This window comes from Macaca thibetana, chromosome 19 (genome assembly GCF_024542745.1).
Source record: "Macaca thibetana thibetana isolate TM-01 chromosome 19, ASM2454274v1, whole genome shotgun sequence".
Taxonomy (NCBI): domain Eukaryota; kingdom Metazoa; phylum Chordata; class Mammalia; order Primates; family Cercopithecidae; genus Macaca; species Macaca thibetana.
Genome location: NC_065596.1, coordinates 49,498,162 through 49,516,475, shown reverse-complemented (window position 1 = coordinate 49,516,475; position 18,314 = coordinate 49,498,162). Strand labels below are relative to the sequence as shown.

At 44.6% G+C, this 18,314-nt stretch overlaps 1 protein-coding gene across 1 annotated transcript in view; it reads right to left on the bottom strand.

Moving 5' to 3' along the window:
- Positions 1-528: 528 nt before the first annotated feature.
- SLC7A9 (solute carrier family 7 member 9) overlaps positions 529-18,314 on the bottom strand; it is a 31,980-nt gene continuing 14,194 nt past the window's right edge. The window contains exons 9-12 of the mRNA XM_050771989.1: positions 14,923-15,019; positions 13,131-13,280; positions 2,997-3,171; positions 529-707 (exon numbers count right to left, since the gene is read on the bottom strand). Coding sequence (XP_050627946.1) covers positions 643-707; positions 2,997-3,171; positions 13,131-13,280; positions 14,923-15,019 — 487 coding nt within the window. The 3' untranslated portion in view covers positions 529-642. The remainder of the gene's footprint in view (positions 708-2,996; positions 3,172-13,130; positions 13,281-14,922; positions 15,020-18,314) is intronic.

Sequence of the window (18,314 nt, the reverse complement as noted above, 5' to 3'; positions counted from 1 at the left end):
GTGGCATGATGATGGCTCACTACACCCTCAACTCCCAGGCTCAGGTCATCCTCCCACCTCATTCTCTTGAGTAGCTGAAACTACAGGAGTACACCACCATGCCTGGCTAATTTTTTAATGTTTTTTGTAGAGACATGATTTTGCCATGTTGCCCAGGCTGGTCTTGAACTCCTGGACTCAAGTGATCTATCCACCTTGGCCTCCCAAAGTGCTGAGACTATAGGCGTGAGCCACCGCACCTGGCCAGTAATTTACTGTTGTTTAAATCTAAATCAAAGCAAAAATGTCATCCATTTTATACAAAAGAGCCCTTATTGACATTGAGTTTAAAGAATGCCTTTCATTTAAGTGTGATATGCCCTTTGTTAAATAGTTGCCACTGTGATAGTGGCTTTTATTCAGCCCTTCCCTAAGCATCTGCCTTCTGTTAGGTGACATCTCACCTGACAGCAACTTTAGCAAACACTTGCCACTTCTCCTTTCTGGAACCCCCACCCAGAGAACTAAGAATATCTAAAAATAACAATATTTTAAACATCTGAGTATATTTTATTCATAAGAAAAATATCAGGAAGAAATAACCACAAATATTGCTTAAGAAAATAAATTCAGCTTTGACTTGGCTACAAGAGATGGAGCTTGTTACTCAGGGTCTTCCTCCGGTGGGACCACTTCCATTAGCATCTGAAGGTGCATGGTAATCGGCTCTGAAATAAGAGTCAAAAATGAGTGCAGTTAGACTGAAATTCAGAAGCTCCACTGGAGTTGTGGGTGAGGGTGACGTTGTTCTCAGTCTTTGGTGATGTGTCACCTAGAGCCTGTGCTCGGGGTTTGGCCAGCTTTCCTGCCTTCTGGTTGGATTTTCACACTTTCCTGGTTTGTGTCTTCTCCCAAAATTGCAGGAATAGAAAGAAAAACCTCCTAGGACTGTCTGGAGGGGCGACTGCACTGTCCAGTTGAGACAAGCTGAACAGGAGAAACAGGCAGGCTTTTAATCACATTCACTTAATAAATCTTAACTGGCTGTTACAGGCTGCTGCAGCCAGAGTTAAACTGCACACAGCCCAATTCCTCTCGTCACGGAGCTCCTGGGAGAGGCAGAGGGGCAGGGACAGGAAGACCAGGAAACGGATCGCCTCACCGCCCCATGAGGATGCCCAGAAAGTCTTAAAGGCTTTTAGAAATGGAGTTTCCTGCAGTTGAATCTGTTGTGTAGGATAAAACATTGTGAATATAATACAGACTTTTTGTTTTTGTTTTTGTTTTGAGACGGAGTCTCCCTCTGTCGGCCAGGCTGGAGTGCAGTGGCGCAATCTCGGCTCACTGCAAGCTCCGCCTCCTGGGTTCACGCCATTCTCCTGCCTCAGCCTCCCGAGTAGCTGGGACTACAGGCGACCGCCACCACACCCAGCTAATTTTTTTGTATTTTTAGTGGAGACGGGGTTTCACCATGTTAGCCAGGATGGTTTCCATCTTATTACAGGTGTGAGCCACTGCGCCTGGCCCTATATGAACTTTTTTAAAGGTGTAATTCAGTCTCTTTTGATGTATTTTGACACAAGTGCTTTCTTTTCAGAAGCGAAAGTGGCTAATGTAGCTAAACTTTTAAACAACAACTGTCCTGAAATTGATAAGGGTCAGGACCGCTGAAAGAGGGAGCCCTGTGCCCTTGGCAGTAGAAGGCTTGGGCCCCCGCCCAGTTCCCCAGGCCAAGGCCATGACTTTTTGGGTGTCTTTGTGATGCTGCTAGACCTCTTAGATGATGTCTGCATGTCAGGCAAAGGAGAATGGTGTTTCGGGATGAGGCGCACGATGGTGGGAATATGCCTAACACTACTGAACCTTGCACTGAGAAGTGGCTGAGATAGTAACGTTTGTGTGTCTTTTGCAATTAAAAAGAAAATGGGGCCGGGTGCAGTGGCTCATGCCTGTAATCCCTGCACTTTGGGAGGCTGAAGTGGGTGGATCACCTGAGGTCAGGAGTCCAAGACCAGCCTGACCAACATGATGAAACCCTGACTCTACTAAAAACACAAAACAACAACAAAATTAGCCAGGCATGGTGGCAGGTGCCTGTAATCCCAGCTACTCAGGAAGCTGAGGCAGGAGAATCTCTTGAACCTGGGAGGCAGAGGTTGCAGTGAGCCAAGATCGTGCCAGTGCACTCCAGCCTGGACAAGAGCGAAACTCTGTCTCAAAGAAAATGGGTGGGCGCAGTGGCTCACATCTGTAATCCCAGCACTTTGGGAGGCCGAGGCGAGTGGATCACCTGAGGTCAGGAGTTCGAGACCAGCCTGGCCAACACGACGAAACCTCATCTCTACTAAAAATACAAAAATTAGCCGTGCGTGGCTACTCAGGAGGCTGAGGCACGAGAATCACTTGAACCCAGGAGGTGGAGACTGCAGTGAGCCGAGACTGCACCACTGCATTCCAGCCTGGGCAACAGAATGAGACTGTCTCAAAAAAAGAAAAACGGCCAGGTACAGTGGCTTAGGCCGGTAGTCCCAGCACTTTGGAAAGCCAAGGTGGGAGGATCGTTTGAGCCGAGGAGTTCAAGACCAGTCTGGGCCACCTAGCAAGACCCCTTATGTACAAAAAATAAAAACAGTAGCCAGGTGTAGTGTGTGCCTGTGGTCCAGGCTACTTGGGAGGCCCAGGTGGGAAGATGACTTGAGCCTGGGAGTTCAAGGCTACAGAGAGCTATGACCACGCCACTGCACTTTAGCCTGGGCAACAGAGCAAGACTGTGTCTCCAAAAAGAAAAGAAAATGGTGCTTTCCCTTCCTACTTATTATAGTAATTGACGGGAAGAAAATAACCAAGGGTGGACCCAGAGGTGTCCAGTGAGGGCGTGGGCATGTGTCCTCCTGGGACGAGGGAGATCTGCCAACAGGGTAAGACACTGTGACAGAGGTCTTGGAGTCAGGATAGGTGAGGACGCTGTGCCTGCCTGCACCTCACAGAAGCCAGGCGGCCCTTCTGTTGGTACTTACTTGATATTTTCTGAGCCCATCCAAACTTGTAGTGGACAAACAGGAAGTAAAATATAAGGCCGCTTAATATAAACAGCACACAGTAGAGGTACTCCCATGCAGGCTTGCTGATGATTGGAGCCAGAATCAAAAACACGGAGATGAATGTCACCAAGACAGGGATGACTATGGGCACCTGGAGGTGAAAAATGGGTCACAGTGTGGCCATGGGTACTCAATTTCTTTTTGAAAATTTTCATTATTAAAAAAACCAATTTTTATAAAAAGAGTGTGAACTCTATGTACCCCCTCCTCCAATTTCAGTAATTTTAATGTAATTTTGCCAATCTTATTTCATCCATACCTTTTAAAAAATTTCACTTTTTAAAAAATTTTTTGGCTGGGCGTAGTTGCTCACACCTGTAATCCCAGCGCTTTGGGAGGCCGAGGCTGGTGGGTCCCTTGAGGTCAGGAGTTCAAGACCAGCCTTGCTAACATGATGAAACCCCGTCTTTACCAAAAACACAAAAATTAGCCGGGCATGGTGGCAGGTGCCTGTAATCCCAGCTACTCAGGATGCTGAGGCAAGAGAAACGCTTGACCCCAGGAGGTGGAGGCTGCAGTGAGCCGAGATCGCGCCATTGCACTCTAGCCTGGGCCACAGGAGGAAAACTCCATCTCAAAAAAGAAAAAGATAAACTGTTTAATGTTTTAGCATCCACTGATGATCGTTGCCTTCGTTATTTCATCAGGGTTTGCAAAATGGTGATTTTTCTAATTTGTCATTTCTTCCTCAGTTATCTGAAATGCTATATGAAATACTTCAACTTTCTGGTTATTCTGAATTGCAGTTCATACAGGAACGGCAGAATCAGTGCTCTGTTCTATATGTTTTCAGAATGACAAGTTGGGCCCCTGAGACCTCCGAAGGCAACTCTCTATACGTGGTGAATATCAATCCACTGTAGTCATTGTTCATGTTGTTCAGAAGGTCCTGTGCGGGGCAGCAGGAGCCCTTCACACTGCCCTGGGCCTGGGATGCCAGTGTTCTTCAAAAGCCTCTCTGTGGCCGGGCGCGGTGGCTGAAGCCTGTAATCCCAGCACTTTGGGAGGCCAAGACGGGCGGATCACGAGGTCTGGAGGTCAAGACCATCCTGGCTAACACGGTGAAACCCCATCTCTACTATAAAAAACACAAAAAACTAGCCGGGCGAGGTGGCGGGCACCTGTAGTCCCAGCTACTTGGGAGGCTGAGGCAAGAGAATGGCGTAAACCCAGGAGGCGGAGCTTGCAGTGAGCTGAGATCCGGCCACTGCACTCCAGCCTGGGCGACAGAGCGAGACTCCGTCTCAAAAAAAAAAAAAAAAGCCTCTTTGTTTTCTAGGTGACAAGAAGTGCCAGACCTGGGTTTTCATTCATCTCTCCAGAGGCAGACCTGGGTTTTCATCCATTTCTCCAGACAGCTTTGTTCCTTTTAGCAGGAAATGGCATTTAAAGACTATAACCTAGAGGCTGGGTGCAGTGGCTCACTCCTGTAATCCCAGCACTTTGGGAGGCCGAGGCAGGCAGATCACTTGAGTCTAGGAGTTCGAGACCAGCCTGGCCAACATGGTGAAACCCTCGTCTCTACTAAAAATACAAAAATTAGCTGGGCATGGTGGCAGATGCCTGTAATCCCAGCAACTTGGGAAGCTGAAGCAGGAAAGTCGCTTGAACCCGGGAGGCGGAGGCTGTAGTGTGCCACTGCACTCCAGCCCAGGCGACAGAGTGTGAGACTCTAAAAATAATGAATGAATGAATGAATGAATGAATAAATACCATAATGTGGGTGACTGGAGTACTCATTACCCGTTTACAAGGACAGAGGTTAATTCTGGTATTCTCTTATTAGGAGCAAAGTTCAGTTTGCTGGGACTGTTTTGTTTTCATTTTTAAGTGTCATTGCATTTTTCCTTTGACTGTGTTTTTTTGTTTGTTTTGTTCTGTTTTTTTTTCCCCAAGACAGAGTCTCACTCTGTACCCCAGGCTGGAGTGCGGTGGCGTGATCTTGGCTCACTGCAACCTCTGCCTCTTGGGTTCAAACAATTCTTCTGCCTCAGCCCCCAATTAGCTGGGATTACAGGCGTGTGCCAACAAGCCCAGCTAATTTTTGTATTTTTAGTAGAGACACGGTTTCACCACGTTGGCCAGGCTGGTCTTGAACTCCAGACCTCAAATGATCTGCCTGCCTTGGCCTCCCAAAGCTCTGGGATTACAGGCATGAGCCAACCACACCCAGCCCCTGAATTAAACTTTTAATTAATGGATTTTCTAGTCTTCAGCTACCTTTGCATAGGCTGGACCTAGTCATGATATATGATCTTTTTAGCGTAACTGGGTTCTGTTTGTTAATATTTTATTTTAGATTTTTTATATCGTTATTCCTAAGTGAGATTGGTCAGTGTATTTCCCTTTTTTTGTATGTTACCTTTGTAAGGTTTGGTGTCAATGTTATAGTCTAAAAATAATTTGAAAAATCAATAAAATCAATAGCTAACCTTAAAAAGGAGAAAGCACAAACACAAATAAAAAATAAAAATGGACAATTAATCTTTACAACATAAGTTATGTTCTAAAGATTAAATTATAAGACTATTTTGTACAACTATATGCAGATAAATTTGAATACCTAGAAGAAATGGACAATTTTCTAGGAAAATGTAATTTCCTAAAACTGATCTTACTTGCATTAGAATCACGGGGAAATTCTAAAAATCGGACAATTCCAGTATTGCTTAATTCATTCCAGTGCATTGAAAAAGGAGAAAAACTTTCAAAAAGTCTGATTATTATTCACTCATTCATTCATTTCTGCTTTTTCTAACACCTTAAGTTTTTTTCTGCTTATTAGTTCCTTCTATTCTCTTTTGGTTTTCTGTTGTTCTTTATCTTGCTTTTGAAGTTGTCTATTTAATTTGTTTTCATTTTTATTGATATATTTAATGTAATGGAACTTCCTCAAAGCACTATTTAAGCTGTGTTCATAGATTATATGTCCTGTCATCATTACTGCTATTTCTAGGAATTTATGTACTTTTGTGCGTCTCACTTTGTCACCCAGGCTGGAGTTCAGTGGCATGATCTCGGCTCACTGCAGCCTCTGCCTCCCAGGTTCAAGTGATTCTCCAGCCTCAGCCTCCCAAGTAGATGGAACTACAGGTACCCGCCACAACGCCTGGCTGATTTTTTGTATTTTAGTAGAGATGGGGTTTCACCGTGTTAACCAGGATGGTCTCAATCTCCTGACCTCGTGATCCGCCCGCCTCGGCCTCCCAGAGTGCTGGGATGACAGGCGTGAGCCACCCGCGCCCGGCCTAATTTTTGTAATTTTCGTAATTTTAGTAGGGATGGGGTTTGTAATTTTTGTAAATTTTGTAGGGAGGTAATTTTGTAAATTTTGTAATTGATAATTTTAGTAGGGATGGGGTTTCACCATGTTGGCTAGGCTGATCTCAAACTCCTGACCTCAACTCCTGATCCCGCCTGCCTCAGCCTCCCAAAGTACTGGGATTACAGGCGTGAGCCACCGTGCCCGGCCAGAATTTATGTACCTTTATGTTCTATTAATATTTCCTCTTGAACCCAAAAGTTTAACTTTTTTCTTTTATCAATTTCCTGTTTTGTTTCATTATAGACAGAGAATGTTATTTGCTTTTTGTTTGTTTTGATTTCTGGGGTTTTCTTTTTGAAATAGCAAGGTTTTCTTCATGGCAGTAAAAGCTGTCAGTTTTCAGACAGGTCCCATTTGCACCTGAAAAAGATACTCGCTGTTGTTGGGGTTCAGGGCTTGATAAAATCCTCTAAGATCTATCTTGCTATATTTTAGACCTCCAGTCACTTTTACCAGTGCTGTGTCCAGATCTGTCTTGGCTTGAAGGAAGTGTTTTCCAGTCACCTGTCATTAACGTGTTTCTCCCTCCCTGGATTTCCTGCAGTTTCTGCTTCATAAAGATGGTTGCTATATGGTTTGGTGAATAGGTTTTCAAAACTTCTCTCTTCATTGTGGGATTTTAGCATTTAGCATGGCCTGTCTTTGTCTTAAGTAATACTTTGGGCCTGAGCACTTGTCTGATAAGATCACAGCCCCTGTTTTTCTGTGTATTCATTTGCTTGATACTTCTCTGCCTATCCTTTTAATTTTTCACAGCTTTGAAGAGCCACCTGAAAAATCTTTTACTCTCAATGGCTGATGTAAGTCCAGTTTAAACTGAGTAAGCCCGTTTATTCATATAATGATAAGTCTGGTCTCCATTCTCTTGTGTTGTTTTATCTTTCTGTATACAAGCATCCTCTACTCACTGTCAGTCTTGTGTCCTTGAAGAGTGATGTTCTGTGGGAAAACTCCCCAGGCCTGTGTCCCTTCTTTTAAATTCACCATAGGAAACCTCAAATTTCCTGCCAGGTGCGGTGGCTCACATTTGTAATCCCAGTACTTTGGGAGGCCAAGGCAGGCGGATAACTTAAGCCCAGGAATTCAAGAGCAGCCTGGCCCACGTGGCGAAACCCCATCTCCACAAAAAATACAAAAATTAGTCAGGTGTGGTGGCATGCACCTGTGGTCCCAGCTATTTGGGAGGCTGAGGTGGGAGGATCGCTTGAGCCTGGGAGGCACGGTTGCAGTGAGTTGTAATCACACCACTGCACTCCAGCCTAGGCGACAGACGAGACTCCACCTCAAAAAAAAAAAAAAAATACAGAAACAAAAGAAACCTCAAATTCCCAACCAAAACACAGTAAATGCACATATAAATAACATGTTACCCAACACAGATTACATTAGATGGTAAACTGCATTTAAAATAATTTTTGGTGACCAAACAGTTAACATGGCTGTTGACCAATGACTGCCTTTAATGCAATAACATGGTCTCACAAGACGTGAGACACTCACACCTCACACTGTCAGTGCGCCTGCACGTGACTGTCAGTACGCCTACACATGATTTTGACGTGTGTTGAATTTGGAATGTAACTTGAAACTTTTATCATACATTTTATTAAAAGTTTATACTACATTTTGGGGATTCAAATACTAATTTTTCCATATAAATATCAGCTGGAAATGACAGCATTTAGAGATTCATAGATTCTATAGTTTAGGGTGTCAAAAGCTAATAAGCAAAAACTAGCAATGACAAAAAATCCTAATAAGCAGTCTACAAGAAAACATCAACCAGGAAGATACTCTGAGGGGTCCTCCTGTACAAGGCTTTATAGATAGGGTCTTTTACAGTATGGTCTGCTTTGTTCCCCCTCCTTTGTTTAAATGTTAAATGTTAAATTTTAATTATTTCATGTATTCTAAGCACACCTCCTCTTTTCTAATGTGTCTTTTGGTAGGTATGAAAGATATGTTTTTGTTCTGAGAGTTACTATAACTATTATAGCAAACATATCATAACTAATAATATATTTTAAAGGGGACTAAGGGTATTATATAAGGATATATTCTGTATAATATATGTGTATATTATATAAGAATATATATAATAGGCACAATCTATACATATATAACAGGCATAATATATACATATATTTAATGCTATGTATTATGTGTTGTATATGTTATATATTATGTATATATACATATATGTGTACAAATACATATATGTATTTATGCCTATAAGATATACATATATAACATATACATATATAATATATAATATATCCTTATATAATACCCTTAGTCCACTTTTAAAGATATTGTATGTATATATGTACTTATATATATAATTTATGGCCGGGCGCGGTGGCTCAAGCCTGTAATCCCAGCACTTTGGGAGGCCGAGACGGGTGGATCACGAGGTCAGGAGATCGAGACCATCCTGGCTAACACGGTGAAACCCCATCTCTACTAAAAAATACAAAAAACTAGCCGGGCGAGGTGGCGGGCGCCTGTAGTCCCAGCTACTCGGGAGGCTGAGGCAGGAGAATGGCGTAAACCCGGGAGGCGGAGCTTGCAGTGAGCTGAGATCCGGCCACTGCACCCCAGCCTGGGCGACAGAGCAAGACTCCGTCTCAAAAAAAAAAAAAAAAAAAAAAAAAATATATATATATATATATATATAATTTATATGTATAACAGACATGTAATTATACACATATACATATATGCACATACATATACACATAATATATACATATACACATATTACCTATATTTTACATTATACACATATATAGTACACATATATGTATATATTATATATAATACCCTTAGTCCCCTTTTAAAGATATGAATTATATTAACTGAGCCTATAATACCCTTAGTTTCTTTTTTAGACATTATGTATAATAAGCAGTAATGAAGTTAGCTAGGCGTTCTCTTCCTCCCAGCATCTAATTTAAAGTGGCTTCCTTACTGGCAGCTTGTCTGGCATACTTTCCTCAGTTGGCATATACTTTTCCATGTGCTTTCTCTCATCCATGTTTTTGTACGATATTGCCAGTGCATAATAGTGGCATACACTTCTGTCTCCTTTATCTCTCATCATTAATCTTTGTTCTACAATTTGATATATTCACCTTTGCCAGTGACATTTTGGTTTCTGAAGCTCATTCTCTGGGTGATTCCTCAAGGTCTCATGTAATTGGCCGGGTGCGGTGGCTCACGCCTGTAATCCCAGCACTTTGGAAGGCTTAGGTGGGTGGATCACAAAGTCAGGAGTTTGAGACAAGCCTGACCAACATGGTGAAACCCCATCTCTACTAAAAATATAAAAATTAGCCAGGCGTGGTGGCACATGCCTATAATCTCAGCTACTTAGGAGGCTGACGCAGGAGAATCGCTTGAACCCAGGAGGCAGAGGTTACAGTGAGCCAAGTTTGCGCCACTGCACTCCAGCCTGGATGACAGAGTGAGACTCTGTCTTTTTAAAAAAAAAAAAGGCCTGGCGCGGTGGCTCAAGCCTGTCATCCCAGCACTTTGGGAGGCCGAGACGGGCGGATCACGAGGTCAGGAGATTGAGACCATCCTGGCTAACACGGTGAAACCCCGTCTCTACTAAAAAATACAAAAAACTAGCTGGGCGAGGTGGCGGGCGCCTGTAGTCCCAGCTACTCGGGAGGCTGAGGCAGGAGAATGGCGTAAACCCAGGAGGCGGAGCTTGCAGTGAGCTGAGATCCGGCCACTGGCGGCCACTGCACTCCAGCCCGGGCGACAGAGCAAGACTCCATCTCAAAAAAAAAAAAAGTCTTGTGTAAGGATATTTGCCTTGAGTTCTTTCATACTGGTGACTGTAGACTTTATTCTGCAAGATCAGTTTGGCTGGGTATAAAAATTTGGCTTGGCCAGGCGCGGTGGCTCAAGCCTGTAATCCCAGCACTTTGGGAGGCCGAGACGGGCAGATCACGAGGTCAGGAGATCAAGACCATCCTGGCTAACATGGTGAAACCCCGTCTCTACTAAAATATACAAAAAACTAGCCAGGTGAGGTGGCGGGCGCCTGTAGTCCCAGCTACTCAGGAGGCTGAGGCAGGAGAATGGCGTAAACCTGGGAGGCGGAGCTTGCAGTGAGCTGAGATTGCGCCACTGCACTCCAGCCTGGGCAACAGAGCGAGACTCCATCTCAAAAAAAAAAAAAAAATTTTGGCTTACATTTTCCTCCTTTGAGTAGTTTAAATATGTTGCTCCACTCTCTTGTGGCATGAAGTGTTGGTGATGAAAAGTTTGAGGCCAGAATTATTTGCTTTCCTTTATAAGTGAATTGCAGATGCAGGTGGGAACAGGAAAAGGGGAGTGGATGCCCAAAGCATTTTTTTAAAGCTCTGTAATTTTATCAGCATATATTTTTGCTGCCAATTTTAGCTCAAATTTTCCAGTTACATTGTATGCCTTTCAATATGTTGGTTCAAGATCCACCCTCCAGTCTTCCTCCCACCCCAGGAAACATTTCTTGAATTATAGATTTTGGGAATCTGTTACTTGGCATTTTCTTCTTCAGAGACTCCAATTATGCATGTGTTACATTCCCCACCTGCCCCACCCCTAGTTTTTTACTGTCCCCTTGTTTTCTCTCAAACCTTTTCTATTTCTGTCTGATATTTGTTTTCTTCCTTTTGGCCCTCAGTTTCCTAGCATGTTTGTTTGCTCTTATTTTTCTTTTTTTCTTTGAGACAGGGTCCCTCTCTATTGCCCAGGCTGGAGTGCAGTGGCTCGATCTTGGCTCACTGAAGCCTTGACCTCCTGGGCTCAAGCAGTCCTCCCATCTCAGCCTCCCAAATAGCTGGGACTATAGGCATGCACCACCACACCCAGCTATTTTTTGTAGAGACAGGGTCTTGCTGTTGCCCAAGCTGGTCTTGAACTCCTGGGCTCTAGTGATCTTCCTCCCTTGGCCTCCCAAAGTACTGGGATTACAGGTGTGAGCCACCACACTCAGCCTCTGTGTTCTTTCTTTTCCTTCTTGCCCAGTCTTTATTTCGGAAATGATTTTTTCCCCTTAAAATGATGTTTTGAAGTGCTAATGGGACATGGCCTCTCTGTGGAGCCCCTTCCCAGTTGAGAGATTTGTATCCACAGGCTCCAGCTCCCTGACCCTGATATGCTTGCCACGTTCCGTGTCCTTTCTCTCCCAGCAGTTGTTTCTCTTGCTGTTGTCTTCAGTGATCCTTACCCTTCTGGAAAGGAGTTTTTGTGGGGAGTTTCTGGGATCCTCAAGGGCTTCAGCCACTGCAGCCCTGCTCCGCCACCTCCCCTAGGGGTCCTCTGATCTTCCCACTGAGAACCTCTCTCCAGGTGTGCCCTCTCTCCTGGGAAGAGTAGCTGGAGGCGAGTGGGGCATTAAGAGTCTGGAGTTGGTGATGAGACCTCATTTCCTTGATTTGTGTTGACAATGTTGGCTGAAGGGTTTTTCCTTTGGTATCCTAGAGGCTCTGTCTGTTTCTATGAGGGATTTTGTGCAGATTACAAGTCTATGCTACCGTCATGATTTTGCCTGCAATGACTTAACCAAGGTGGATCTGCCAGGCTCCAGGCAGGCTGTGCCGTGGCTCAGCTGATGGCAGACACTTGTCCATAGTCAAGACACAGGGCCAGAAAGACCACTGGACGTATCTCTGAAAACAAAGTCCTAAAGCTAAAGACATTGTCCTTGTTCTCGTCCTAGCTACTTAAGCCCTCAGCTTACCTTTTTCTTATGTCTGTTATCATAAGAATTAAATAGCAGTTGTTTTTTTTTTTTTTTAAAGCCCCTTAACGTAACAACAGTAAAATTCGACTTCATCCTTATTGGTATATAGATCCATGCCAGCCATGTAGGGAGTAGGGGGGAGCCCAAAACAGATGGTAGAAATAGACTCTGAGTGGTTGCTTGCACAGCAAGGGGTCTGGGGCTAGAGTTCAGAAGTTCCCATCAGTCTATGAAAGGAGGCCAGGCGTGGTGGCTCACACCTGTAACCCCAGGAGTTTGGGAAGCCGATGTGGGAGGATCGCTTGAGCCCAGGAGTTTGCAACCAGCCTAGGCAACACAGTGAGACCCTGTCTCTAAAGAAAATAATAAAACAAGAAAAATCTATGAAAATATATGTGTAAGAGATATCAGAACTGGGCTGGGTGCAATAGCTGACACCTGTAATCCCAGCACTTTGGGAGGCTAGGGGAGGCAGATCACTTGAGGTCAGGAGTTAGAGACCAGCCTGGCCAACATGGTAAAAACCCTGTCTCTACTAAAAATACAAAAATTAGCCGGGCGTGGTGGCAGATGCCTGTAATCCCAGCAACTTGGGAAGCTGAAGCAGGAGAGTCGCTTGAACCTGGGAGGTGGAGGCTGCAGTTAGCCAAGAATGTGCCACTGCGCTCCACCCCAGGCGACAGAGTGAGACTGTCTCAAAAAAAAAAAAAAAAAAAAAAAAAAAAAAAAAAAAACCAGAGAGGTGGACCTCTTTGGTTACAGAGACAGGCCACAGGTATTCATGATGACTTAATAAAATGAATAATAAGGTGGCTAACTGGATCATAAACTATGCTATGAAGAGTAAACTCCACTCTAAAATATGATATTTTAAAAGAGTCAAGTCAGATTAGAACTAGAACCCATGCCCCTAGCATTTGAAAGAGTTACCTCTAATTCATTAAAAAATCCAAAGCCACTTGTGACTCTGGGGCTGCAAGCTTACCTTGATAGGCCTTTCCAGCTCTTTCCTTGTAAATCTCATCACGATGAGTCCTAGAATCGTCAGGCCATAAAAGAGCCATGCGGCAAAGCTGAAATAATTAACTAACGAGTTTATGTCACCAGGGATGATATAAATCGTTGCTATGATACCCTAATAGAAAGAAGAATGGATTCATACGTCATTACTACAACAAAACACTGTTCTCCCGTCACAGAAGACCGAAGAAACAGTTTTTCTTGTGGAAAAAACACTTTAGCATGAAAGGAACTTCCCAGGCATTCCGTGATAGTTCGGGTTAAACCTGACTTTGGCTATGATAGCTCTTCTCCACGAAGCCTGCAGAAAAGACCTGGGAAATTTCTGAATCTTTGAAGTTGCGATTTTAAGCAAGGGAGAAATAAAGCATTAGGTTGGTGCAAAAGTAATTACGGTTTTTTTGTTTTGTCTTTTGAGACGGAGTCTCACTCTGTCACCCAGGCTTGAGTGCAGTGGCGCAATCTCGGCTCACTGCACCTTCCACCTCCCGGGTTCAAGAGATTCTCCTGCCTCAGCCTCCTGAGTAGCTGGGATTATAGGCAGGCACCACCACACCCGGCCAATTTTTGTAGTTTTAGTGAGATGGGGTTTCGCCATGTTGACCAGGCTGTTCTCGAACTCCTGACCTCAGGTGATCCACCTGCCTCGGCCTCCCAAAGTACTGGGATTATAGGCGTGAGCCACCATGCCTGGCCAGTAATTGCAGTTTTTAATGGCAAAAACTGCAATTACTTTTGCACCAACCTAATATGTGTGAATGTTATACCAGCTTCATAATTACAAATTTTCCTCAAAGAGAGTTTTCTAATGCGAGCCGGGGCCCTGAATTAGAAGCTCAGGTCTAGTCTTGGCCTGTGTTAGTTGCGTGGCCCTGGACTAGTATTTCCTGGGTGTGTTTTCAGAATGATAGAGAGCAGTGCCTCTCCTCTGGGGGAACAGGTGTAGACCAGCCCTGGGGTAGAAATGTGGATGGTTTATCAGTGCTCAGAACAGTTGCACAAAACAAGGACCATGCACCACAGAGAAGCTCCCATCAGAAGATGTCAAAGGGGTGGTCAGGCATGGTGGCTCATGCCTATAATCCCAGCAGTTTGGGAGGCTGAGGTGGGCCGATCACTTGAGGCCAGGAGTTCGAAACCAGCCTGGCCAGCATGGTGAAACCCCATCTCTACCAAAAATACAAAAACAAGCCGGGCATGATGGCAGGCCCCTTTAATCCCAGCTACTTGGGAGGCTGAGGCAGGAGAATTGTTTGCACCTGGGAGACGGAGGCTGCAGTGAGCCAAGATCATGCCACTGCACTCCAGCCTAAGTGACAGAGCAAGACTCTGTCTCAAAAAAAACAACAACAACAACAACAACAAAAAAAAACAGTCAAAGGGCATTTACTGCATAAGGATCCAGTGACTTCTCAATCATTAGAGCATAATGAGAGGCTGCTGTCAGTAACCACCTGGGAAAATGTCTTACCCTCCTTCCCTGTAAGCTAGTAGGCTTTTATATAGTTTGTTACCAGCAACCCAGCACAGCAGAATGCACACAGAAGCATTGAGGGCACACACTGTCTTTCGCGGATAAATTCAGACAAAGGAGCAGACATTGGGTACATTGTTTGACATATCTTGGGATTCTTTCTATATCTATTTCATGGCAAGGAATAAGGGCATCTGGGTCATTTGGAAGCCACCGGGCTTAGCACCCTGTGGATGGAGTGTCCCCGCCTTGAAGATAGGCTGTTAGCGGGATTCGTACTCACATGGAAGATGATGGCGGGGGCTGGAGTGAGGCGCTTGACGCTGATGTAAGAAAGCACTTTGAGCATGTGGCCCTCCCGGCCCGCCACATAAATGAGTCTGGAAAATAACGACATGGGAATCCACTGACCAGAGTGCAGACAATCTGTCCAGGGCCACCGAGGACGTGTGTTCCGGGGTCCACTAAGGAGCCCTCGGAAGGTTCATGAAGGGAGCTGAGCAGGGACCTGGGCTTCAGATGAGGGTCTGTCTTTGGGAGAGGAGTGGGTTTTGGCAGAGTGAGTGAGGAGGTTAAACACACTGAGAGACTAGGTGTAGTGGCTCATGCCTCTAATCCCAACATCTTGGGAGGCCAAGGCGGGAGGCTCACTTGAGCCCAGGAGTTGGAGACCAGCCTGGCAACATAGTGAGATCCCATCTCTACAAATAACTTTAAAAAGTTTTTCAATTTACCGTTTCTTTGTGTTGGGAACATTCAAAATCCTCCCCTAGCTATCCGAAGCTACATATTAATATTAATGTGAGCTCTGGCCACCCTGCAGCGTGTAGAACACTAGAATCTATTCCTCCTGTCTAGCTGTAATTTTGTATCCTTCAGCAAGGCTCTCCCTATCTCCCCTTCCCCCTACCTTTTTTAGCCTCTGGTATCCTCTGGCTAACCAGAATTTCTTGAAAAAGTTACCATAATTAAAAATTTGGGCCAGGCACGGTGGCTCACTTCTGTAATCCCAGCACTTTGGGAGACTGTGGCGGGGGGGGGGGGGGGGGGGGGAATCACCTGAGGTCAGGAGTTCAAGACCAGCCTGGCCTGGTGAAACCTTGTCTCTACTAAAAATACAAAAAATTAGCTGGGCATGGTGGTGCACACCTGTAGTCCCAGCTACTCAGGAGGCTGAGGCAGTAGAATCGCTGGAACCTGGGAGGCAGAGGTTGTGGTAAGCTGAGATCGCACCATTGCAGCTAAGATTGCACCACTGCACTCCAGACTCCAGCCTGGACGACAAAGTGAGACTCCATCTCAAAAAAAAAAAAAAAAAAAAAGGCCAGGTGTAATGACTCACGCCTTAATCCCAGCACTTTGGGAGGCTGAGGCAGGCAAATCACGAGGTTAGAAGTTCGAGACCAACCTGGCCATCATGGTGAAACCCCGTCCTTACTAAAAATACAAAAATTAGCTGGGTGTGGTGGCGGGCACCTGTAACCCCAGCTACTCCATAGGCTGAGGCAGGAGAATCACTTGAACCTGGGAAGCAGAGGTTGCAGTGAGCCGAGATCGCACCATTGCACTCCAGACTCCAGCCTGGGCAACAGAATGAGACTCTGTCTCAAACAAACAAAACAAAACAAAAACCCCAGGAGCCCTTGAAACATAGCAGACAAAAATTGGCAAATCCAATTTGAGCAAAAGATTTGAACATTACAAGTTACAATCTTGATGATCACATAAAAATCTAGATATAATTGTGGAATACACATTGTCTTCAAGACCATAGGAAACACAAAAATAGCAGCGAGCCACGAAGGGCATTTTCAAACTTCTAAAGAATTGAGGCCAGGCACAGTGGCTCACGCCTGTAATCCCAAGACTTCGGGAGGCCAAGGCGGGTGGATCACTTGAGGTCAGGAGTTCAAGACCAGCCTGGCCAACATGGTGAAACCCTGTCTCTACTAAAAATACAAAAATTGGGTGTGGTGGCAGGCGCCTGTAATCCCAGCTACTTGGGAGGCTGAGGCAGGAGAATCGCTTGAACCCAGGAAGTGAAGGTTGCAGTGAGCCGAGATCATGCCACTGCACTCTAGCCTGGACAACAGAGCGAGACTCTCTCAAAAAGATAAATAAATAAAAAGAATTGATATCAGGCCAGCCACTGTGGCTTACACCTATAATCCCAGCACTTTGGGAGGTTGAAGTGGGAGGATTGCTTGAGGCCGGGAGTTTGAGACCAGCTTGGCCAGCATAGTAAGTACATCTACGAAAAACTTAATATTAGCCACGCATGGTGGCACGTGCCTGTGGTCCCAGCTACTTGAGAGGTTTAGGTGGGAGGATCACTTAAGCACAGGAGTCTGAGGCTGCAGTGGGCCATAATTGCGCCACCACACTCCAGCCTGGGCGACAGTGAGACCCTGTCTCCAAACGACAACAACCAACAAAAACCCTAAACCAAGACTTGATATCATAAAGGTCACATACTCTTAACTACAGCGCAAAAAAATCGGAAGTCAACACAAATGCCACAAAGACCCATCTATTTACAACTACATAGCTTAACTTTGAATTGATATGAACTTGATATTAATTCCCAAAACAAGTGAAACCGGGAGGATGGGAGTTGATAAAAGGGGGATTTAGACTCAGGGTGAATACTGTCAAAGATTTTTGTCAGTCCTCCAGAAATTAATATACAAATTCCATGCAATCAGAACGCAAGCAGGACTTTTGGAACTTTTGGACAAAATCATTGTAAGTGCATAGGGAATGCTAAACCGGCAAGGAGAAGTCTGACATGGGAGCGCTAGTCCTGCCAGATTTTACATGACCAAAGCTATAAACCCTTTTTTTTTTTTTTTTTTTTTTTTTTTTTTTTGAGAGACGGGGTCTCACTCTGTTGCCCAGGCTGGAGTGCAATGGTGCAATCTTGGCTCACTGCAACCTCTGCCCCACGGGGTTCAAGTGATTCTCCTGCCTCAGTCTCCCAAGTAGCTGGGATTATAGGCGCCCCCCACCACATCCGGCTAATTTTTGTACTTTATAAGACAGTTTCATAAATTCTTGAATTCCTGACTTCAAGTGATCCACCCACTTTGGCCATCCAAAGTGCTGGGATTACAGATGTGAGCCACCATGCCTGACCTGTGTCATTCTATTTAGATGAAATGTCAAGAAAAAGCAAGATTATAGAGACAGAAGCAGCTTAGTGGTTGCCTGGGGCTGTGGGTGAAAGCAGGGATTAATTAGGCAGTGAGCAACCTTTTTGGGGTGATGGAAATGATCTAGAATTGGATTGTGATGTTTTGCACGGCCTTATAAATTTATGAAAATAATTGAGTTGTACAATTACAAAGGGTGAGTTTTATGATATTTGTGCCTTAATTGGAACTGTTAAAATTGTGTTTGTGTATACTAGCAATAAGCCATCAGAAACTGAAAATTAAGCAACTTTTTTTTTTAACAATACCATTTAGAATAGTATGAAAAATAAAATTCTTTGGAATAAATTTGACAAAAGATGTGCAAGAACTATATACCAAAAACTACTCAAAAAACACTTTTTTACAAAAAATTAAGCCAGGCACAGTGGCTCACACCTGTAATCCCAACACTGGGAGACCAAGGCAGGTGGATCACTTGAGGCCAGGAGTTTGAGTTCGAGACCAGCCTGGGCAACATGGT